General features: G+C 37.8%; 2 protein-coding genes across 5 annotated transcripts; one reads left to right on the top strand and one right to left on the bottom strand.

Annotated features, from left to right (window-relative positions):
• The first annotated feature begins 355 nt into the window (after positions 1–355).
• On the top strand, positions 356–5,237 carry hapln2 (hyaluronan and proteoglycan link protein 2). 2 transcript variants are annotated; one of them, XM_028013211.1, is made up of 7 exons: positions 356–484; positions 1,132–1,467; positions 1,624–1,748; positions 2,446–2,811; positions 3,011–3,127; positions 3,219–3,401; positions 3,934–5,237. In XM_028013211.1, the coding sequence occupies exons 3-7, from the start codon at positions 1,655–1,657 to the stop codon at positions 4,209–4,211; spliced, it is 1,038 nt and encodes a 345-aa protein (XP_027869012.1). In that variant the 5' UTR covers positions 356–484; positions 1,132–1,467; positions 1,624–1,654; the 3' UTR covers positions 4,212–5,237. The 2 variants fall into 2 exon arrangements, with proteins under 2 accessions (XP_027869012.1, XP_027869011.1); XM_028013210.1 differs by having other exon boundaries at positions 357–484; positions 1,643–1,748.
• A 1,056-nt stretch (positions 5,238–6,293) lies between these two features.
• bcan (brevican) lies at positions 6,294–24,298 on the bottom strand. Of its 3 annotated transcripts, none has more exons than XM_028013207.1 (15): positions 23,998–24,207; positions 18,349–18,431; positions 17,095–17,487; positions 16,018–16,192; positions 15,484–15,611; positions 14,953–15,246; positions 14,016–14,864; positions 12,829–13,512; positions 12,065–12,301; positions 10,800–10,904; positions 10,545–10,703; positions 8,781–8,863; positions 8,462–8,606; positions 8,200–8,382; positions 7,518–7,808 (listed from the first exon to the last, which is right to left on the bottom strand). In XM_028013207.1, exons 1-15 carry the CDS (start codon positions 24,000–24,002, stop codon positions 7,693–7,695), a joined length of 3,639 nt encoding a protein of 1,212 aa, XP_027869008.1. In that variant the 5' UTR covers positions 24,003–24,207; the 3' UTR covers positions 7,518–7,692. The 3 variants fall into 3 exon arrangements, with proteins under 3 accessions (XP_027869010.1, XP_027869008.1, XP_027869009.1); XM_028013208.1 differs by having other exon boundaries at positions 12,065–12,298; positions 23,998–24,204; XM_028013209.1 differs by lacking the exons at positions 7,518–7,808; positions 8,200–8,382; positions 8,462–8,606; positions 8,781–8,863 and adding an exon at positions 6,294–6,306 and having other exon boundaries at positions 10,608–10,703; positions 23,998–24,298.
• Positions 24,299–24,307: the final 9 nt, after the last annotated feature.

The following is a 24,307-nucleotide window of genomic DNA, read 5'->3' as shown; positions in this document are numbered from 1 at the left end:
GGAATCTAATTACAGCTGCTGAGGTTATGGAAAAAAAATATTAATTAAATCCTGCAACTCCAGACCAGTCATGCCATTCAGGATAATTAGGGTTAATCCTCTGAAGAAAATTGTGATTGAAAAGTAAAAGGTTGGATTTATCTCAGAGTACTTCTTGGAGCAGTTGGCCACTGTCACCAAGAGGTGTTTGTCTGAATACTAATCGGAGGACAAGAAAGAGTCCCATTGATAATGAGGCACAATGGAGAAGCAAGAGCAGCAAAAACAGTGGAATCCTATTATTGCATCTTTTTTTTTTTTTTGCATGTTCACCGCCTGCTGTTCCTGCACTGAAAGGGTGATTCTCACAATGGCGCCTTTGTGTCTGGAGGGAATAGAGGCAGAGGAAACCAGATCCGACACAGCATCTTCTCCAGCTATGCCTCAGACTAATGAGGACAAAAACAAACATGGCTAAATGCACATTGTAGTGGTGTTTTCCTTGGTAATTTATCCTTCACTTTCTGCCTAGTTTCTTCTCTACTGCTAAAGAATTATCTATTGCACATATGATAGTGTTACAGCACTGTGGATGTAAAATGTTCTTCTGTGTGATTTTGGTCATTGGGATCTGTGTTCCAACACACATCTGTATGAATCTGTCATAAAAGATGTCAGATGGAGCGAGGAGTTAATTAGACCACCAATGATTTCATGTCTGACAAGTACTGAAAACGGGAGTTATAGAACATTTCTGGTCAAATTAGCTAACTCACTGAAAAGAAAGGCAGTGCTTTGCCTTTTACAATGTTTTGTTATACTATCAAACTGGCTACTCTCAGAACATTAGCATTGATTTGCTTTTATGCATTTGAATACTAAAATACTTATTTCTCAAAAAGCTGGTTATGTGTAGCATATTCGCTGTTTCAAAAGAATAAAAAAAAAATGGGAGTCCAACCACTTTCCCCTCATGGATAAATCAATTAAAAATTCTGTTTTAGCTTTAGTAGTTTTACTGAATCATTTCCTGCAATTTTCCCACAGTTTGTCATAGATTTGGGGCCTGTTTTGTCTTCCATTAGTTAGCCTATTTTCTCTTGTCACTTGACAACAAGACACTTTTTTGTGTCTTGTTGTCATGTTTTGTAGACAAGAAGACACAAAAAAAAAGCTTGTGAATGTCAGACCTTCATTTGGTCATTATCATCTGGAGCAGAGAGGACAACAGTCCTGTTTACACATTGTTAATCACAGAGAGGAGCTTATGACCAGAGAAAGGAAAGAGGGGGACGGAAGTGAGAGTTAAAGACAGATGAACATTCATCATTTGAACTAAGCAGAGAGCGGAAATAAGGAATGGACTGAATGGAATAGGTTAAGAATATTCCAAAATTGTTTTTGAATTGGACACGTTGCAGTCATCACTGTCATGTCGGACAGCACCGGGGGCTGACTGGGCAATTGGACACCAAATCAAGAATACAGGTTTGTATCATTTTCTTTATAACTTAAAGAAAATGAGTTCATAGAATTATTAAGTGTTAAAAATTAGAAATGTCTAAATTTAATCAGTATCGATTGAATGGTTTTTCAACCACTTAATAGAAATGATGTGTAATTAAATTTCAATCTATTTAACAGGCTTTCTTGTGCACTGCAGGAGCTGAGTGAAATGACACCCATAACAGGGAATTTTGCTGGGATTCTTGTAATAACATTAAGCTACTTTATCCAGTCTTCAGCTTCATATAACCCCCACAGAGCAGGTACAGATGTTCATTTATTTCATCAACACTCTTACTTCAGATTGTGTCCAATTATGCCAGATTCAATGCTGTGATGTAACAGAACGTGATACATTATCAGTGATTCCACTAATAGTAGATGTCTGAGTTTAACTGAGCTTTGATATATTATCAAATGTCTTCTCTTGTGCACTATGATGGCTTTTTTTTAATTTGAAATGTGAATTGAACCTGCAAGACAAGAACCTGCAAGACACTTATATCAACTGTTACTTTTGGTTTGTTTGTTTGTCGTAAATTAGACGACAAACACTTTAACAAATATAACTGAGGGAAAACACATTTTTAAGAAGACTTAAAGTCAGAGTTTAATTCATTTAGTGATTGGTTTCTTAAAATTCTTGTCACAAAATTGCACAGTAGACAAAAATAAATTTTGCCTTACCTTATAACATGGAGTGCATAGAAAAAAATAAGAATTGTGTGAAGTTACAATAAAAGTTGTACAAAACTGAGTTAACAGTTAAATGATAAAAGGAATAACGGAATAACATCTGAAGACAAGTTGCATCTTTGGCTATACAGCTAACAAAATTTTGTGTCTACCAATGATCATAGATTATGTCCTAAATGTTTTTCATTGGCTAAATACACAAAATAAATAGTATTTGAACCTAATTAATTGCCTATATTTAGGACTGTGTTATTTTCCCCACAGAACCATCATCCCCAAAGAAACTTCAGTATCTCCTCGAGCCTCCTGTGCAGGTAGAGGTGGCTGGCCGAAGGGGAGATAACGTTACGCTGCCATGCATCCTCCGAATCAAACCAAAACATTACAAAATTAAATGGACAAAGCTGGACCCTGAGCATTTAGGGCAACAGAATATAATAATGATATCAAATGCAAATGCTTTTAAGCCGTATGGGCCTGTTGGACGGAGGGCTTCTCTGCTGAGGGCTCACACCATGGACGCCTCCCTGCTGCTCAGCCATCTTGAGCTGGGAGATGATGGCAGGTATCAGTGTGAGCTGATAAATGGCATTGAGGATGAGAACATTGTGGTCACTTTGAGGATTGAAGGTAATTAAACACCACTACCAGTATTTGTTGATAATGTTAGTTTTTCTTTCAGGCGTATGACGATACAATTTTACCTTTGGTGCAACGTGATTCGAATTTCCTAACTTGAAATGCACTTTCTACCTGGATTGCACTAAAACCTGCATGGAGGGAGTGTTTTTATCAGGGCTCAGGAAATATACAGGGGTTTTGTTTCTAGGTGTGGTTTTCCCATATCAAAGTAAGCGTGGGCGCTACAAATTCAACTTCCATGAAGCCAAGCTGGCTTGTGCTGAGCAAGATGGCATGCTAGCATCCTACAACCAGCTTTACAGAGGTATTACCATTATCCCAAAACATTTCTTACCCTCATGTAAGAGGTATTTGTGCTGTTTGGTTTTGTCATAATAACCCACTTCTTCTGGCAGCTTGGACGGAGGGGTTGGACTGGTGCAATGCAGGTTGGATTCATGATGGAACAGTTCATTATCCAATTGTTCATCCTCGACCCGTCTGTGGAGGAAACTTGCCAGCAGGCATTCGCAGTTATGGGCCAAAAAATAAGAACCATGATGGGTTTGATGCTTTCTGTTTCACATCCCAAATACCTGGTGAGCAAACTTTTGCCCTGACCACGCTAATATCTTCAAGGGGAGATAATCTAGCAGTTGATCTAATAATAACTGTGAAATAAAACAAATTCAGTGTTAATGTCCAAATTAACATTTGAACAATTACCAACATAACCTATTCTTCCTTGCAGATGTGACAAACATGGTGGGTTTTGAAAGATTGGTTGTTACTTCAAATCTGAGCTCAAAAATAAAAAGTCAAATTCTGCAAGTTATTGCAAACCAGTTAAATGATGGCTTGTTTTGTGTTGTTGTCAGTTTATTTTTATAGTACTGTTAAGACACAAACCATTCCAAAGTCTTTTAGATTATTTTTAACTGAAAAATTTATCCAATCCTATCTTTAGCTGAAGGTTTAACAAGCAGCAAATAAATGAGGGGAAATTGTCACTAGCTGAAAACAATGAGCATGAAATAATGAAAGTCAAAATAAAAGTTTTAATATTCACTTTTTTATTATTTTTGAGCAGAATTTAATCTGTGATTTTGTGTCTGTTTTTTTTGCCAACAGGCTCTGTATTCTACATAACCGGATCTTTCTCCTATGATCAGGCAGTTTACGCCTGCAAACGTCAGGGATCAGAGTTGGCTTTGGTCGGCCAGCTTTATGCCGCCTGGCGTTTCCAGAAATATGACCAGTGCAATGGTGGCTGGCTGAAAGATGGCAGCGTACGCTTTCCCATCGTCAGCCCCAGGAAACGCTGTGGAGGCGTCCCAGAAGCAGGGATCCGCACATTTGGATTCCCCAGCAAAACAAGCCACCTTTATGGAGCATATTGTTACAGATAACCCATGTTATTAAAGACAAAATCAGTGTAAGAAGAACTTGGCATCCAAGCTTGAAAATGGTGGCAACAATGAAGTTAACTTTAAAGGTGACAGAAGCTGTTGAGATCAGTGGTGTAATAAGAAAAGTAGGAAATGAAACATTTAACAATACAGATGAACAATCAACTCAGCTTATAACAACTTCTTGACTGATGGGGAAACCAGCCAGTGATTCCATGTAATGTTTCTGTCTTCCTTCCTGTGAGCTTATTAAAGGCTCGATAAACTTACAGCAAACAACAACTGTTAATCAGTTAGCCTTAGAATTACTTCTAATTAAGGTCCCAAGCTTTTTGGTGTTGGTCACAAAAAATATGTTTGAATTATTCTAATATTTAACAGGATTTTGTACCATTCTCTAAGTAAAACAATTGGATTACATTCAGGATAACATTCAACATATTTATCTGACTTGGTGTGAACCCTTGCATTAGTTTTGGCAGGTTCATGCATTTGTGTATGATTTTTTCAAGTAATACGAAAAACAGTTTAACTTGATCAGGGTGTCATTTCGTGCACCAAAGTTCTCAGTCAAGACAAGATAAAGTTCACAGTACGTCACAAATGGCTGACTGGCATCATCTGGTGGTAACATTCTTCACTGTAATTGGATCAAACTATGTAACTGTCAAATTCACATTCATCCAGGTGCAAAGAGCAGGAACTAACCTCTGACTTGACTAACATGTCTTGGGAACTCTTCTAAATGCTGCAGATTAATTATGTGAACATTTACAGTAATCTGTTAAGCGGAAATTCACATTACTTTAGAGAGAGAAAAAAAGTTTCACTTCCAAAACCAGTTGGTTACAAATGAGATTAAACAGTTTCCCTCTGTTGTTTCTGCATTCAAATGTGACCGGTGTTTCCCTGAAGTAATGTATGATTTGTGACATCTAAAGACTTCTCCATTAATCCATTCAAGAAAAACAATTTTATCTCATTCTATATTAATAAACAATAAAGTCTTTGTTGCTTGGTGATAAATGGGGACCACATGTTTATTTCTTCACAGCAATTTTAATCATTTTCATTTTCATAGAGTTAAAATCAATCAACAGCGCTTAACAGTATAAATTCCAGTTATGTTGCAAAATTATTGCCTTTTCATTGCTTTTAGGTAGACTTCATTGTCCCTTCATTAATTAAACAAACATTCAACATGATCTTTATTATTGTTGTATTACAGCATTTCTCTAATATTAAGAAAATAATTATGTGAGCAATACTTGCATCTGATACAGAATATGTGCTTTTTCGAAATGAGGAAAAGTTGTCCCATTATAGTCAGAACCTCAACCCTAGAGAAACTTAACAGGTATTACATCACTGCAAGTGAATAAAGAACACAAAGGCTGATGGCTAAAAAAAATCCTCCATATTAGTGAGATAAAAGGTTGAAAGTAGACACTATAAAGTCTGAAGGAAAACAGAATTTAAAAAAAGCACCAAAAGACAAGAAGAGTCAAAGTTCGCAAGAACAATCACATGGTTCACTACTGTCTGCTCTGTGTACTGTTGGTACTTTTATCTAAACAAAGATTGAATTACATTTTAAAAATCAACAATTCATTGAATCATCTAGCTTTGTCATTATGCCCATTATTCCCTGCAGCAGAAGAAAAGTTGTGTTGCCAGATCTGGAGTTTATTCTAGCAGCCATAGTTTCCTTCAGGTGTGATAACCAGCATGAGTTTGACATTGTGAATTTAATCTGGTACTGGCGGACCAGATTTCTGGATCAGGTAACCATGTTAGCAAATTCAAACACAAAGCAAACATTTGTCAGAATACAGTCTGTTATCCAGACAAAGAGATAACTCCTACTGGCCTGATATCCATCAGTTCTTCAGAACCTCCCACTGGAATAAAACATGGTTGAGCTATCCAAAACTCCAGTGTGAAAATAAACACATGCGTTCCATTCCTACAAGAAAAAAACCATAAGCATAAACATCTAAACATAAACATCTAAGAATGCTAGAAGAGATGTGAGTCATTTAGCATTTGGCCTGCTAAGAAACTCCATGCATTACATAAATTCTGGTAGTTCAGACTGTTAGGTTACACAGAACAAGGGACATTTCTGTAATATTGTACTGCTAAACTGAGTTTTGACCACATTCAACTGTTTTCAAAGGCCCTGTTCTACCAAAGTACACTGATTTACTCAGCTTTAACTTGAAACACAATACTTCAACAAAAACATGTAGCAGATAATAAATGTGTTAACCATAAATTAGATTTTAAAATAACCTTACTAACATGAAAGTCAAAGTTATTACAATATATGGTAACATTTGCATCAGGCAGCAAATCAACATGAAGTATTTCATTGGGATTCTTAGCACAACATAAAGAAATGCTTAAATGTGTAGCTGAAGAAAAACAGCTGGTTTTAAATTAATTTTCACAAATTAAAAATGTGAAAAGTGTGGTGTGCATTAGTTTTCAGCCTTGAATAATTTGATACCTCTCAATGCAATTGAGGGCAACTAGGTGCCTGCAGAAGTCACTTAAGAAGGAAAGAGAGTTCACTTGTTTGCTGTTTTGCAGAGATTTGCTGGATGCATTTATTGAACAAAAAGTTTCAAACTCCAAAGAACAAACCAAACAGCTCCATTTTTTAATGGATGTCAGAGTTGTTGATTCTGGGAGTAAGTTCACAATTTGCAAAATAAAAAACACGACAGCAAACAAATCAAAGTTTGAGAAAATACGTTTTTCTAAGAAATGCATAAAAATGAAGTGCACATGATCATGATGGCAAATGAGTAAATTAAATCTTTTAGTCTTAATTTAGCATTTCCAGATTTATCCAAAACACAACATTCAGCAACAGTATTCCTGATGATGTAAACCAATAATATTGATCATTAAATTTCTATTGGAATGAAAAGATTAACTTATTTTTTGTTATTTGTAAATTCCAAATACATTTGTTGTGTTTGAGTCACAATGGTTTACACAACAGATTCAATTTTATTTACTGCATTTCTGATTATTAATAATTTACTGAAGCAAATAGGATTTTTTTTCCCATGGATATCTGGGGGAAAAAAAGAAGGATTTCTACATGAAAAATAAACATTCTGCTGTAATTTTAATTGGATCCATTATTATGTATTATTATTAAATGTATCATTTTCTCATGGTTTGCAATGTCCATCAATTTTCTTCATTTCTAATTCTTTGACAAAAAATTTACTGTAGCTGTCTAGTTTATTAGCATATGTAGGTCATTTTGCAATAACATTTTTTTTAAAAAAAACAAACATCATTCTTTGCAGCACAGTAAGACAGATATTTGGATCAAAACACTTTCAGCTGGGTTGTTTTCTATTACACAGACAACCATAATGTGGTAATTCAGTAGGAGAGTCTTTAAGACATAGATCAGGGGAAATCTGTGTTTTTATTTTCTTTATAGGACAAAATGGCATTAAGAATTCCACTTTATATCCCGGTAAAGCGGTGCTGCTTTCTCTGCAGCTGCAACCATGACGTCCTCATGCTGGTCAGGTTGGGAAGGTGAGGAATCCCCTTCCACTGTACGAGCTAAAGATGGAAAAACAGAAGCATTTTTTCAGTTATTGTTAAAACGTTTGAAACTTTAATACTTCAAAATCTAAATGTGGTGAAATTGAAAAGTTGAAATTTAAAATGAGCTGAAAGAGCATAAACTCAAATCAAATCAATCAAATCAAAAACGAGATGACTGTGTGTTCAGTATAAATTTATTTTTCTAAGCGATGCTGTTATTTGGTCAAAGCTCAAATATTCATGGACGAGTTTAATGTTCAATATTTCACACAATAATTTTCTACATTGATATGCGGAAAACAGGTTTGGTAAAGATAATATATAATGTATGGTATATGACGCCAAATAGGCTTGTGATTTATTGGTAGTTATAGCTAATAAAAGGCAGGACATTTAATGAACTCACTTGGCACGCAGGTAATCTGAGGCGCTTCCCAGTGGCCTCCAGGCAGACATCTAATAACAGGGTTGAGCTTCTGTATAAAACCCTCTTCACAGTAGTACCGAATCCTGCTGTTGGTCTCGTAACGCGACCGCTTTTTCCCAAACACCAGAGCATGGTGGACCCGAGGGGGCTCTCCACAGGACGCTGTTGGAACCAGCTTTAGTTAGAATCTTAGAACGAGAATCCAAAAAGGAAAGGTCTTTCTTAAACATAGAAAACTCACAGACACCCTTCTTGCAGGTGTAGGACAGGTGGTAGTTACATGGCACATCGCTCCAGTGACCGCCATCGTGCCAAGCCATCACCGCGCAGTCCTCCCCAGACAGGAAGTAGCTGTCTGGCTGGTTTTTGTACCAGTTCTCATAGAGCTGAAAGCAGGAAGATGCTCAATCAAATCAAAGCTTTTTGATGTTTTTCAGCACAATTCAGAAGAAAAGATGGTGGAAACTAAAACTAAATTGACATGAACAAATGAAAACAGTGTAAAAAGTCAAAATTCTGGTAAAAGACAAAACAGTTTGAGAAATCCTGGAAAAACTCACCAGAGGGTTTCCATCAGACCAGCGGAAGTCTCCCTCAATGGTTCTGTCATTTAGTCCAATCCACTGATATTCTCTGTATTTATCTAAATAAAAAAATATCATTTATCTTGTCAAGATATGTAAGTAGTATATAGAAAGAATTAACAGTTCATTTATATTTCACCTACTCAAACCTGTAACCTAAAATTGAAAATCCTTTCTGTGGTCGAGTTTAGAGACATAAAACTGAACTGTGAATCTGGATCCTCTTTGACTATTTGAAGGAAAGTTTGATTTATTCTAAGAACAACATTTAATAAAATATGCAGCAAAACATCATCAGAACATAAAGAGTATAAATCTGCTTTTGAATTTCTTACACATTTTATGATATAATGTTGACTTTTGTTAAACTGACTCCTTTAGAGCGTTTAGATGTACAGGTAAAATGAGCCGTGGATGAAAGAGGAGCCAGTGGAATGTCAGATAACCATCTCATCGCCTCCCGCCAGACAAAATATCGACAAGAACTTTACAACCGGGAAGCGTTCTGAGAAAAACGCAGATTCCATAAGTTGAAAGACATGAAACCCCTTTTCTGTCATGTCAGGACACATTTTTAGCACTTGAGATCTTTCAAGTGTCTGAAAATGAGGAATGTTGGGGAGGAAGATCCCTGGGCTGATATCTGTTTCAGGTGGTTAATGGAGTGGTGCTCCGAAGTGTTTTTCTGATTGTGTAAAATAGTTTTTTCAGTTGAAGTAAAAAAAACTATTTTACCATGTCGTCCTCAACAACTGCACTTCTTACACGTATGGTGAATTGCTCTCTGGCCCTTCCACAGTGACTCTTAATAACTTTGGCAAAACTACTACTGAACCAATTATTACTTATATACTAACAAATGCAGGTTTGAGGATTTTCTCAGATTTTTGATGGAACAATTGCAATAAAATCAAACAAAAAAAATGACTCTTAAATAATCAGTATATTTTTTTGGGATATTTTTTAATCATTAGGTTGGAAGCTGTGTGCTTTTTCAGAATCAGTTATATATAGGATAAAATTGTGTTGCCAAACAAAAACATTGACTCCTAGCATACAGACACTAAGTGTATAAAATAAACTATTAAGGAAATAAAATAAGTAATTTTTACACCATTTTCTATGAATATCAGCATCCTAGAAGAAAATTTATTCATCCACTTTATTACAAATATGTTGTCTTTCTTTATTTTAAAATCTAAACACCTAAATAAAATGGTGATTTTTAAAACACCATTTTCAAAATTCACACTTTTTAGCTAGACTGGGACCAAACTGATTAAAAGGGGCAGAATCCACGCTGGATCTCATGGGTAAGTGGGTGACTTTCTACAGTGGCCAATGGGCAAAAGGTGGGAAACACCATGGAACGTCTATCACAAGGCAACAACCATGAACAAACCAACCTACTATTAAGGGCAATTTAGAGTCTGCCATGTTTTTGGACTGCTGACGGCTATCGGACAAACTCCACGTAGAAAAACTCTTGACCAGCAGTAGAGTTACTAACTGTGCAACCCTAATTTACAACTAAGTGTATTTTAAAGGAAGGAATCAAACATTTTAAGTTCAACACTTGATTTTTAATCACTGAAACTGAAACACTTAACAGATTTACTCACTTTTCCAAACATTTGCTCAGACTGAGAGTAGAAACATCTCTGCTATTTACAGCTGACTACTTTGCAGATATTACCAAGTGTTTTGCTAAGTCCCTGCATCTCTCCGGCGAGGTTTTACCGTTGATGTGATGTTGCTCCTCGGGAGTCATGACAGAAAGCAGATGTCCACCACACAACCGACAGTGCTGCTCTGCTGCTTCCCAGCTTTGCCGTTTGCTGAAGTGACGATAACAAAAGCCCTGAAACTTCTCCCAACCTGGCTCACACTCCTCCACATCTGAGTCCGGATAAACAGCAAAACACATTAGTGGGAAGATTCTGCAGACTATTTCTTGCATTACAGGAAATGTGTTTTGTTTTTTTGTTACTACACCTCTTTGACACAACGCTCCTCCATAACCAGGCAAGCAAATGCACCTTAGTGGATCACCATCAACACAAGTTCCCCCATTCAGACAAGGATTCTCCAGGCAGGAGTCTGCACCCACAGTAAAGAAAAAGATGATATTAAAAAATTGTGCATTCATTGATCTCTTCCTTACAACATTAGTGCTGCAGATAGTCAGCATTTAATTCACTTAGGAGTTGTTATATTTCCAACTTGGTTTCCCAGCTGGTCCCGCAGTCGGCATGAAGAGTTGTATGATACATGGCATCTGGCCTCATTGGATGCTAAAGCTAGCCTTTTGGACGTCAGAAGATTTTTATCCGCTATCTGTAGTGTTGCATTTTGAGTGGAAAAACACAAACTGAGAGGGAATATATTCAAATTAAGAAAAAAGGTCCTGCAGAGAATTATCATATCCTTCCAATACACAGTTTTAGGAGACAGATAGTGAGAATCAAAGATATAAAATAGCTTTGGTGTCTGTACTGAGGCAAGAAGTAAAAGCAAAACCATGCAGTAACTATAACCTGTTCATAACGCTGTAGCTGTTGTTGCCTGACTGTAAAATTATGTTTATTCATACTTTTTAACTCTAAGGTTTGTTTTTTGTCTTTTGGGTTTATAGAAGAACGAATGTCTGTAACACTATTTTGAAATCCCATTTTTTTATAATCTGAAAAAGTAGAAGTCATGTTCCTTTGAAGTCTGAAGAGCAACCACCAGGTGGCGCTGTGAGATCATGTTTAGTCCCTGCTAGCTGGCCACAGTACTGGAAATTTCAAATTTATGTTGAAAGTCTTGAAAAACTTTCTACATCCTGTTTCTAAGATTAATGTACCTCAAGGTTTTAATACATAAGGTACATTTCCAGTAATAAACAAAAGATTGCTTTTGATCTTGAAAATTGTTTAATTAAAATGCTTTTAAACAAATTAGAAAACTTAATTTTAGTTTTGTATATTTATTTGGCATTCTCAGTTAGAGATGTCACTGATAACAATATTTATCCTATCCATTTCTCTTTTTTACATCGTTTTATGATGCAGGCGGCTAGTTTGTCAGTTCTTTCAGCACATGATGACACAACCCTGTTCATGTTTTGGGTAAGTCATGCAATAAATTATTTCAATATGAACGCTAATTAATCTGTTCTTTAAAGGCTGAAGATGCAAAAATGGTAGTAAATATCTTACAGACACAACACTTTTTTTCTTTTTAATGTATCCAGGAAACACAAAAGTTTGACGAACCTCCTTGTGTTGCAGCAGGAACTTTGGCTGCAGGAAGAGCAGCCCCCATGGCTGTGCGCTCCCTTTCATTCACTTTAAAAACTTCTCGATCTGAATGGGGAGCAGAAATAGTCACATCCACATCAGCAGTGGGCATCGCAGGGGAGCTGTCCTCTTCTTCAGGATGCCATGTGCAGATGTGGACTGGGGGCTCATCTGTGGTGGGCTCTCCTGCACTTCCCTCTGATCCTTGCGCTGCTAACCAAAATTCATCAGTGTGAATTTTTGCAGTATATATAGAAACACATATAAATACATTTGAAATGGACATGTGCACTCCATTAATCTGGTGTAATGGAAGAAAGGCAAGAGGAAAGTAGTTGTTCAAAGAAGGCCGTAAAAAGTCAATTACAGTAAGGGTCCAAAAAGAGGACAGGGCAGATGTGGAAAATGTGCTCTGGTCATGTGATGCCAAAAATAAACTTTTTGGCCTACATACAAAGCACAGAGTTGAACACACGGTGGAGGAAGTATTGTTCTGTGGGGATGCTTCACATTAGAAATTGACGAAAGCTGTTCAGACTTGGTGGGAAGATGGATTGAACTAATTACAGAGTGAAATGGGGTAAAGGGGCTCTTTGAATTACAGACCCAATTTATTACTAGTCCATGCATCTGCCAGAAAAGAACTACCACTATTATAAAATCAACTATTATAAAATCAGATTTTATACAACTATTATAAAATCAAATTAGCAAAATCCAGAGATAACATTATTATTTACCATGAGTTCTGCTCCGTGTTCTAGGAAATTCTTGCTCTTTAGAGATCTCATTAGATTTGTCATTGACAGGAGGCTCTGCACTGTATTCCCGATCAGAGCGAGACTCCTGTGCTGGTGGGGTTGAAGGCACCGGCTCCCACCTGGGTGTGAGGCTCAGATCAGGGATCCGTGTAATTTTTATCTCGGTCAGAGGAGGAGCATCACTGCCATCAATGGTGTGGTCAGCTGAGAGAGTCGGGTTTGTCGCATTGAGTTCAGGATTTATCTGTGGATTTTCTCCTGAGGATTCATCCCACGCCTCATTTAAATCATCCTCTGTGGGATTTGGGACAGTGTTGAGGAAGACCTCTTGGTTTTCTTCTAACGGGTCTTGATTCTCCTCCAACGGTTCAACCTCAGAAGGAGTGGGACTTTCTGGATAGAATGTTCTATCATCGGATCTGACTTCCACTTTTACAGAAAGAGGAACTTGTGTTACAGAGTCCGGAGATACCAGGAATGTCTCATCTGTGACTAGGGGAACTTCTACGTTTGGTAACTCTGCTGGATGGATGTGTCCACTCTGCTCTGTTAAATCATCAGCTTCTGTAGTGTTTGAAGAGCTGTTTATATCCTCATCATGAATGTTCAATTGGAGAGCTGATTCTGTTGGTACATCAGAGTGCTCCGGTGTGAGGGTATAACCTGTCAAAAGCACAAAGTCAGAAGAATTTATTATTCAGGCTCCACAACTACTAGTTGCTTTTTTTGAGAGACTATCCCTCCTGAGAAGTAGAAGATAACCATATCTTGGTAGGTTAATTTTTTCCATTTCCAGATAATGGATTTATCTCCATGAGATGTTCAAACCTAGTGATATTGTTTTGTGCACACAGCTGGACTCTTGTCTCTAATAAGGTGGCTTCTGAAGACTTTTGTTTCCACGGAATTTTATTAAAGAGTATCAGAGCAAGATAGCTGAAAACAAAGATATTCCATAATTTTTAAATATTTATTTGAAATATATTTTTTTTAGTCCAAATGATGGGAGAATGGTGTATCACTTTCAATCGACTTTACAATTGTGCACTCTATTGGCATGGTGAAGTTTGAAGGTTTGACGTTTGTGATTTTAACATTCACAAAATATTGTAACTGGTACAAAACGTTCTTTTTCAGTGAAATCACAAATTTTAGAGCTTACTTACCTGAGTCAGAAGTGGGGACCATGACAGAAGTGGACAAAATGTCAATTCCCATAAAATTAGGAGTCACAGAGTCCTTTGTTTCCTCTTCCTGAGCATCACTAGTCCCCTCTCCGGAAATCTCTTCTGTCAAACTCTCAGCAAGAGCTGGGAACATGGAGGTGGAAGGAACATCAACTTCTTCATTTTGGGGTGAAGTTGTTTCAGCTGAAATTTGTACAACAGTATGAGTGGCGTTTTCCTCTGGTCCTACTGAAGCAGCAGATTCAGTTACAGAGAAAGGTCCAGAAGAGACATCTGTTGTGTAGTCCTCTTGTGAAACTGGAAGGTCGTTCTCCTCATGATGAATTTCCTCCACATCACCTTCAGATGTGACATTAACAGACAACCAATCCAAGCTCACAGTCTCTGGGGTGTGACCCTCTGTGGGCATCACAGTTTCTGATGCTGTGATATAAGTTACAGGTGTAGTGTTCTCATTGGTTCCAGCATCAAAGTTTGGAGAAGATGTCAGAAATACAAGAGACTCTTGGTGATCTTTGTTTGGGGTTTCTTTAGGTGCTGGCTGATAAGAATCAGGGTAACTTTCCTTCTTTATCAGCTCCCAGTTCTCACTAGTGGAGAATGTCTCTTCATGATCAGACAGGGGAGTTGAAGTCTGTGAAGGAATTTCAGGGTGCTGGTTTACTGGATTTGCTGTTTGGGGATGTTGCATCTCCTCCCTCCCTTCTGGAGCAACTTCACTCAGGCTGACATCGTCCTGAGTGGCCTGGAAAACAATGTCTTGGCCAATGTCCTCTGGCTCAGTGGCAAGAGCATCTTGAGGGGATTCAGTATAAGGGCCATTATTACCTGGATGGATAAACACAACAATAAAAAAGCAAAACAAACTAAATTTGGGGTGGCTCCACTCCACAAGAACAAAATAGATCGCTCTTACTTTTAAAACAATAGACATCGTGCTGAGAGAGAATATCAGGGAAGCCTGTTTGATTGCTGTATTGATAGATGGTTTTCACTCCAGGTTCCCCTCCTCCACAGCGCTCTCTAGGGGTGACAATGGGGTACCGCACACTCCCATCCGCCAGCCATCCCGGGCTGCAGTGGTTCAGTCCATCATTCCAGGCTGCATAAAGCTGAGCCGTGGTGGCCAGCTCCGCACCGTGACTCACACAGTAGGCCTTAGCCTCCCAGAAGGTGAAGCGCTCGGGGGCGGAGCCATGGAACACCTCACCTTTGACATGGGGAACACATCATAACTTAACCTTTCTTCTTCAAAGACATTGGGCATCACAAGCTGTAAGATCATTGGATAAAAGATGCATCCTGGAACTATTACTTGGTTGCTTTATCTCTTCATTGGCTTTGTATGGAAATGTGTTGATATTAAATAGTCTAAATCTACATCAGGTCAGGAAATTTAATTTATTTCTGACATCATCTTACTCGAACCCCATCTTAAATGTTTTACCTTGAATATTCTCCACATAGCAGTAGACGTCATAGAGCTCATCATGGTCCAACAGTCCATAGTTCCGTACTCCCGGCATGCCATCCATGTCTCCAAAGCATCCCTCTCTTGGCATCTGAATGGGATATCTGTTGGCAGAAAGTCACCCATCATTAAAGCCTCAGCTTCCTCTTCATCTGTAATGACAATGCTGGTTAGGGTGCTTGTCAACACAGTGAAGTGCCCAGAAGTGTTTGGTTAGAGATGTAACAAGAGCCTCTCAGCTCTGGGATGATCATTGTTTCCTGATGTGTCAATGCAGAGAGCACATCAAATGGAGGATGGGTAAGTGGAGAACTTTAACCCCCATCTACTAGATTCTGCTTGATGCATCCCATGCCGCTCTTATCGACATGTCAGATCAGGTTTGCTACTCATACAGTGCAGCAGGAAAGATTTGGAGGGTTTCCAAACTCATTAAAAAGCTGCAGGGCTTTATCCCTCAAAACACAGAATTTGCAAGTCCAGAAGGACCACTTCATCTCAGACACTGACCTGACAGACTGGTCTGACAGCCATCCTGCATCACACTGCTCGTATCCACTGTGATAGGCTGCGAGGAGCTGCTCTGGGGAGGCAATTTCAGCCCCAATCTCCTCACAGGCCACTGTGGCGCGCTCAAAGGTAAAGGCGTACCGACTGGATGCATCGCGATAATGAAACACCACACCTGTCAAACACAGAGGGAGAGGTTTTTAGGTCAGACATCCTCGTTTGTTCTATTATGCTGCAAATCATGCAGACATGAGCAAAACTTTCTCTGATTGTGAACCTTTATGTTCACAATCATAAGGATTGTGAACATAAACACTGTTTATTAGAAGAGAAACTATTAAAAACAATTAGTTTCTCAAATAGTCTGCTTTCAGGAAAATCACTAGAATTGCATTGATTTTTCTTTAAGTATTAACAAACTGCTAAACTGGGTAACACTTTATTTGACTGGTTGTGAATAAGACTATCATAAACATGACATAACACCTGTCATGAACATGAGTAAGTCTTCATGAATCATTCAGTAAATCACACTGAATGATACAAATGACACTTTTAATACAAAGTTGACATTATTCAAAATGTCTTCGTTATGACAACTTAACATTAACCAAGAAATCATGTTGTCACATAAATTTGTTATAAAAGTATTACTGATTAAACTTTAGCTTTAATAACATAAAGCTACATAAATTTTAAAGTTTAATCAGTAACACTTTTATAACAAATTTATGTCAGATCATGACTTCTTGGTAAATATCAAGTTATCATAACAAAGACATTTTTGTCCAGGTTAATGTCAAGTTGTCATAACAAAGACATTTTGAATAATGTCACCTTTTTATTAAAAGCGTCATGATTTACCAAATGACACTTTATGACAACAGTCATAAATATTCATGAAGACTTACTCATATTCATGACGGGTGTTATGTCATGTTTATGACAGTCTTATTCACAAGCCGTCAAATAAAGTGTTACCCTAAACTGTGATATTACTATTCATTTTTTCTCTAATCCATTTGTATCTCATCATTTGAAAACTAACAATGCATACTTATTCTTGATGCTTCTCACCCTTGACCTTGACCAGCACCACATCATCAGCGTCCTCCAGCCCCTGCTGCACCTCGCAGCGATAGAAGCCAGTGTCGTTCTGCCTCAGGCTCTGCAGCCGCAGGGTGAGGTCTGCGGGGGAGAAGGCGTAGTTCAGCAGCGAGGCTCTGTCCTTATAGACCTCGTTGACTCTCACCCTGTCGCCACGGGCCACCAAGATCTCCGTCTCTTGACCATGCCTAAGGACGCTCCATTTGACTCGGGGCACAGACAACACAGCGTGGCGCCCATTAGTGGGAGGGGACGGCGGTGGGTGGGTGAGCGACACCAGGCAGGGCAAAGTCAGTGAACCCCCCAGCATGGCAAGCACAGGCACAGTGGTAGGGATGGTTACCTGGAGAAGCTTGAAATCATCTGAGTGAAAAGGGATTAATTAAAGTCATTTTGAGTGATATTTTAAAATGTTTTCAGTTTATGTTCTAACAAATGTATACAGTAGACCGCCACCTGTTTCAAGTTTAGTATTTGCTGATTTTTTTCTGTGAAATGTATCTCCAAATTATTTGCAGAAAATTTGCCTATTTGCAGATTTTTTCCTAGAACACATCTTGAATATTACAAAGAAAATGAAGCTAAAATGCCTGGGTGCAATGTTACTTGACATGCTATTGACATTACATTTGCAAAGCAGCCATTCCAGGAGCGATATCTTTTTTGAAGCTGACTGGCTGTACTCCAAATAGCCAAAATAAGGAAGACCATGAATGTTTGCTTCTGTGGAAGTGCCAAGTTGGTTACCACTGTGCATATTGATGCACATTGAGGTATATTTATTGTTTGGTTTGAACTATTAAAGCAGCCAGTTGTGGTCTGAAGATCGTTGGTCCACTGTATATATAGAAAGCCGGATCAGTACATTGTTCACCAATGCTGTAGTGTATTTAGGGAAGAAACTGAGAAAGTATAAAAACTAATCCTAGATTTTACTAACCCAATCCACCACAGACTTGCTCATTAGAATAGATTTTACTTTATCAAAACAATCTCTGGTGCTACTTTTACTACAAAACTTTACAGCTACCAACAACTAGATCTTTTTACATTGGGGCCTGTTAAAACTTATTTTTTCTATTCAGCAAACCTTAAAGACTACTTTCACAGTACACATAACCAAAAACTCCCACCCATTCCAAAATGTTAAGCTTAGTAAAATCACAGATGTTGGTGGTAGATAGAAGAAGTTAAGCTGATACGGAGCAGTGAAGAAGTGGGTACCTGGCTCTTGGTGGGGAGTCGGGGACGACGGTAGAACAAGGAGGTAGAGGGTAAACAGCAGGAGGTGTGGAGACATGTCCAGTCTACAAAATAAAAAGAGAAATAGGAGGATTTTTAGAAGAAAACTGCACATAATTCTCAGCTTCAAAGTCTGAACCAGACACCCAAAAAATATATATTTGAACAAGAAGTCTAATTTAAATTTCACTTATAAGGTTGAAAAGCAACTAATTTTACTGACAATATTCCCTTTGACTTTGTTGGTTCACTCCTGCCTACTAATGAGAGTTGCAAGTGCAACCTCGATACACCGGTAAATTGAAAGTTTAGCACTTGAACTACTACTCTTACTGCGGCCATGCATGTCGGTCTCCATTCTCCCATCATTTGAGAACAGGACACCAAAATGCTTGGACTCCTTTGCCTCAAACTGAAACTCACTGATGGGTGAAAAGGAGAGATCAACTTGAGTACCTTAACATCAGATCTTGTGATAACATTCAGTCTTAAAAATAAATACTATGTTTAACTGTAGACATACTTTTATAACAGTTTCTAGTTTTAGTAGCTGGAAAATGTGATCCCGAATGCTTGTACATAAATAAAGCTAACGGATCAAATCTGTCTTGCCTTTTTAAGATTTACTGCAGGTTTAAGAAAAAGTTAGTTTGGTTGTTCATTAGTTTAGGCCAGAGAAGTCATTGAGTTGGAATGGTTAGGTTTCTGGGGCGAGGGTATGCCTCATATCTAAAGTAGCCCCATGGGAAAACGCGTGCGTGTTTACTGAAACAGACCTTTGGACTGAGACAAGCCAAAGGACTGCCTGTGTGTCCCTGGAGCTTTCTAGCTGCTGTGAGTCAGATTTCAGGAGCTGCAGAGTGTGAGTTGAATTCTGATCTCCTAAAAACTTCCAGGAAGGTCAGATAGAAACTCAGCTGCCTTTGTACTTTGTTTATATCATTATCTCCACACAAATAATGAAGAAAGTTTTCTTTTTCTTTTTCTTGTTCTCCTTTTAAGGCCTAGAAGAATCTTAGCTTTAGTGATAATCACAGTTATAAAAGTGATCACTTCAATTTCTTTAAAAAACCTGTAAGAATACCTGCTACATGTATAATTAGATTTTTAAGTGCAAATCTTATTTCAGAGCACTATAAAAAAATCTCTTGATGTCCAAGCTAGAGATAAAAATAAAATAGAATCCTGGAGTATGAGGATAAATAAATACATGCAAGCAGTTAAAAGAACAAATTAGAAACAGAGAAGAAAGCCTATCAGTGAGTGTTTGGAGACCTCAGAGTCCTGCAGTGCAACATTTCCTTCAGGCTGAGAGGAGTATTAAACATGCAGTGATGAAGGGAATTAAAACTGTTTTGTGGGTTTCTTTGTAGGGCAGACATCTAATCAAAACAGGATTAATGCATAATCACTCAAAGTTTTTCTAATACCTAAACTTAACTTTGACATTGTAAGAAGAAAGCTTTGAAGACTGAGAGGCCACATGGGAGCTGGAAGCTGAAAATAAATTCCTGGAAAGAGCTTTTGATTGCTAAATATTCATATATAGAAGATATTAATAGGAAAAGAAACAGCACGTTTTTTCATTTTTCACAAAATGTTAAAAAATCCATCCATCCATCCACAGTGTGTGACCAATTTCAAGGTAAATGTGCTAAGGATGTGATTTTAATATGTCAGTGTAGCAGTTGAATACAGGAACCAGAGTTAAAAAGTTTAACAGGATTGCAAAGTGAATGATGATATGATACTGCTGCTTGTAGATATTTGCTTTTCTGTACAAGCTACTGGATTGGCATAACAAAGACAAATACATTGAAAGACCACAAAAAAGCCAAAAGAATATCAGTATTTTTAAGCTTTGGGGTACAATGATCGTCACAGACTGATCCCACTTACCATCACTACATTTCCATAAAGCTTGGAGGCTATGTAGCCAGAGACAATGGGGAGAGAAAAACAAATAGAACTGGTTTTCCCCTGGCAAAGGATGAATCCCAGGCAACATCTCAAAGACAAAGCCAGGCATCACAATGTGACTGAATAGTCAATGGCTTCACCTTGAGGTAAACGAGGTTAAGGCCAAGAGACAATGTTTGACTACTCAGTCTGTCAAACAAGGTCATTTCAGGCTGCAAAGAGGTGAAGGGAAACGAAGGGTGTGTTACATTTTAAAGGACTGCACCAGCTGTGTGAAAAGGTTTGCCAGTTTACCATTTTAACAAGTTAGATGATAAGGCTGGTGCTTTAGCAAATAGTTTTGTGCAAAGTTGGCAATATTGTTACATCCAGCATATCTCCTGGTCTACGTGTTAAATATTTGAACCACCTGCCTCATCTCTGCATTTGCGTCCTTCACCCTTGACAACATCAGTCTTCACATTGACTAAAAGGTTGTAACATGAGTCTCTCACATCTATTTCTCTGACTGAATTTAACAAATACATATTAATACAACAAGTAATCAGTTTTCTAAAGTTATATTTAGTCTCTAGGGGTGGGCGATATTTATCCTAATATTTTGTTGAACTATTCTGATGATGATAAAGATTATGATAAAAAAATATTTATTATCTATTTTTTAGGTAATTTTATGGTTGTGACTGCGTGGCACACTATCCTTGCATCACAAACAGAAATGTTGTTCTTGAAAAATATTCCCAATTACAATAGGTTTCTTCTTACTTAAAAAGTGTGATTTATAGCACTAAACCACACTGCATATTGAATTTTCAAATCTTCAAATGATATTTATTGATGCGCTCATGGAACAGTGGAAAAAACAAAATAAAAACATTTTCGTTCATACTGTCTCTCCTGTTTTTTTATTTACCATCAACAACTGAAATTTATAATAACAATGATAAATCAAAATTCTTGATACATTTTTTATGATAAATAATTAACAATGCAATAAATGACCACCACTATTTTAATTAATTTAATAATCTTTCTGTGAATAAAAATAAGATTTATGGATAAATAAATATTCATATGAACCAGCTTTTTATTATCCTTTCCAGTTAGTTCCTCCAGCTGCTCCTACTATTGTGAACTTTGTTCCAAAAATAACTTGCCTTCGTCAAATGAATATGCAGATATGAAACTATTGGTTGGCCTTTTGTTCAAAATTGTCCTATTTTTGCAAAATAAGCAACAATAAAGTGTTTATAAATAGACACCCTTTATAACTTCTGAGTATTTACAATAGTCCAGAACTCTAAATTGCTGAAAGCGAATGAACTCACTGACCCTGGATGTCTTTCAGACACACAACCAAAGCGACAAATGCTGCTTTCAACTTCACTGTCATTCAGATTGGAAAATGGGTGCAAAACCACTTGCTGTGGCCCTGTTGGTCCAACTTGACCTCCCCCTCACTCCTGCGCTTTCTCATGGCAAGGACCACCACCGTTTCACTGTTCTGCCCCTCTGCAGCTCCTCTCCACTCTGGCCCACCAGCCCGACATCACACCACCTCAAAGGAAGCCCATCTCCAGGGGCAACCTGAACACCCCCCTCTTCTGACGAGCACAATCTGACAGGAAGCAAGAAGCAGCCGGGGAGGGCTGGAAGCAAGGGAGATCTCAAAGTGAAAAGAGGTAGTGGCGAGAAAGAAAAGAGGCTTCAAACAGCATGACTGAGTGCTGAGAGAGATGTTAAGTTCACAGGAATGATTTGGAACAGCTCACCAGTCAGCCTCAAGCAGCAACCAGCTCTTATTAGATGCTAGCTGCTGACTCGCTGTGCAGCAAGACAAATACGTTAAAACTCTGACAAAAGCTCAGTGAGGAAAGACTCATCTTGCTGGTTTCAGAATCATCCCAGTTTGAGTGCAACAAGTCGACCAAGTTGTGACTTTTTGGAGGCTGATGACTCAAATACAGTGAGGAAAACAACAGCCATCGCAGAACTCATATTGTAAAAATTCTATGGAAATGACAGTAAAGATGTGGCACTTCCACAGGTTACACAACCATCCAGTAACCAGAAACAGAACACAATTTTAATGGGATGACAGAAAAAAATGGTCAAAAGTTAAAGATTTTAACCTTAAATGCTTATTTATTAAACATAATAAATAAAAAACCGTAAACATGCAATAAAAATGTGTGAAAGTGTTGTGGGAAAAAATATTGTGGTTTTTCTGAGCCCAGAGTGAAGCAAACTGGATTTGGCAACCAGCTGCTGCTTTGAGGATGATTCATTCCTGCAAACGTTATTCCAGTGGATTGAAGATCAGCAGATTAGATGGAGTGGTAGAGAACATCTCTTTACCTAAAAGCAAAGACTTTGGCAAGACAGAAAACAACTACAAACTAATGTTAAATGGAACTAGCTGCTAAAATAGCACTGAAATACAAAACAGCTACAGTAAAGAAATGTCCTGTGACTGTTATATTTTCAAATATTATTTGGTTTCATGAAAACAGATTACCTAATAATTTTGCTGCACAATGCCTGTGTAATGACAGTTATGATTGCAATGATTTTTATCTTATATTTATCCCACTAATTGTAAGAAAAAGACACTGGGGAAATTTCTAAAATTTAAATGTCACTACTGCAGAGATTTATATTTTTAAAAAGAATAACTAAATCCACTGAACAATTTGTAGTCTGTAAATTTTTTTGCCAAATATGAACATTTCAAAGAATTCTGAATAATCAAAGTTCAGTTTTGGCGATTATTTCTTTGGACAAGTAAATATGTAGCAGCATCAACATAAATTGTAATATAATCAAAAACTGTTGTTCAAAAACTTCCTTCTGCTTGTCAGCAGAAGGAAGAATGAAGAACTCTTATGGACAACTGCACTGGACTTTGAACTTTGGACCCTCACTAACAGACTACATTGACCTCTAAATGGAAACTTCACCCTGGACTTCAAGCGGCTTGGATTCTGTGAAAGTCCACTCTTCATCTTGGGACATTGATTTCCAAGTGAAATGAAAAATTTACTTTCATCTGAATCTCCAAGAAGTAGTCCAGTATATCGGTCCCCTTAGCCCAGGAAAGATGTTGCTAATATGGTCTCTGGTTCAGGAGTGGCCTAGCACAAGAAATGGGTCAGTTGCAGCCCAAGCCTTGGATATGTCTGCAAAAACCGACTCCAGCTGCAATCAAGGTCTTGTTTTGACTTGCTTCACAATCCTGTCAAGGTTTTAGCCCTTCCTGTGGCTTCTAGAGCATTTAAATTTTCTGATTAACTAAATTTATTGTTTTAAAATATAGTTTTAAATAAAAATCATCAAAAGTAACAGAAGAATATCTCTCAGTATATTTTTAATATTTTATATATTACTTTCATTATTTGGATTGAAAGACCCAATTGAAAAAAAAAATCTTTCGACGATAAATTTGTGAAGATGTACCTGACCTTCAGTCTATGTTTCGCTTAAATATACACATGCAAACATGCACCGGTGGGTCATATATATCAATACATCTTGCAATTCAAGTTAAATTATCTCCATAAATTATCTATTGCTCTCAGGACAATGCAAAGACAATTCAGCCTTTGTTAAATTGAAGCTCATTATTTACAAAAAGAAACTAAACAAAGTGAGAAAAAAAAAACGACCAAGGATATTATTTATTCTTAAATGCATACAATTAAAATGACTTACTTCATCTTCTAGCGGCTAAACTTTGCTGTCCTTTAAGCGGCTGTGCAGTCCTCCGTCAGGAACCTCCAGGCAGGTGCAGCAGCCCTTATTGTCTGCGTTAGGATCTCCAGCAGCGCTGAAGAAGCCGAGGCGGCTGTTCTCCGCCAAGACGAGAAAAGAGAGGAGGGAAGAAATGTGGATGGGAACTGTTCAAAGATCCAGGACCCCCCTGCATGGACCCCTTCAACCCCCCTTTCTAAAACCTTAAAACATGACGGGAGGTGAGCTTAAATAACGAACCGTATTTCTTACTTTTTAAGTTTTCTAAATA

This window comes from Xiphophorus couchianus, chromosome 3 (assembly GCF_001444195.1).
Source record: "Xiphophorus couchianus chromosome 3, X_couchianus-1.0, whole genome shotgun sequence".
Taxonomy (NCBI): Eukaryota; Metazoa; Chordata; class Actinopteri; order Cyprinodontiformes; family Poeciliidae; genus Xiphophorus; species Xiphophorus couchianus.
Note: the sequence above shows the minus strand (reverse complement) of the source record. Positions and strands in the feature narration are given on the sequence as shown.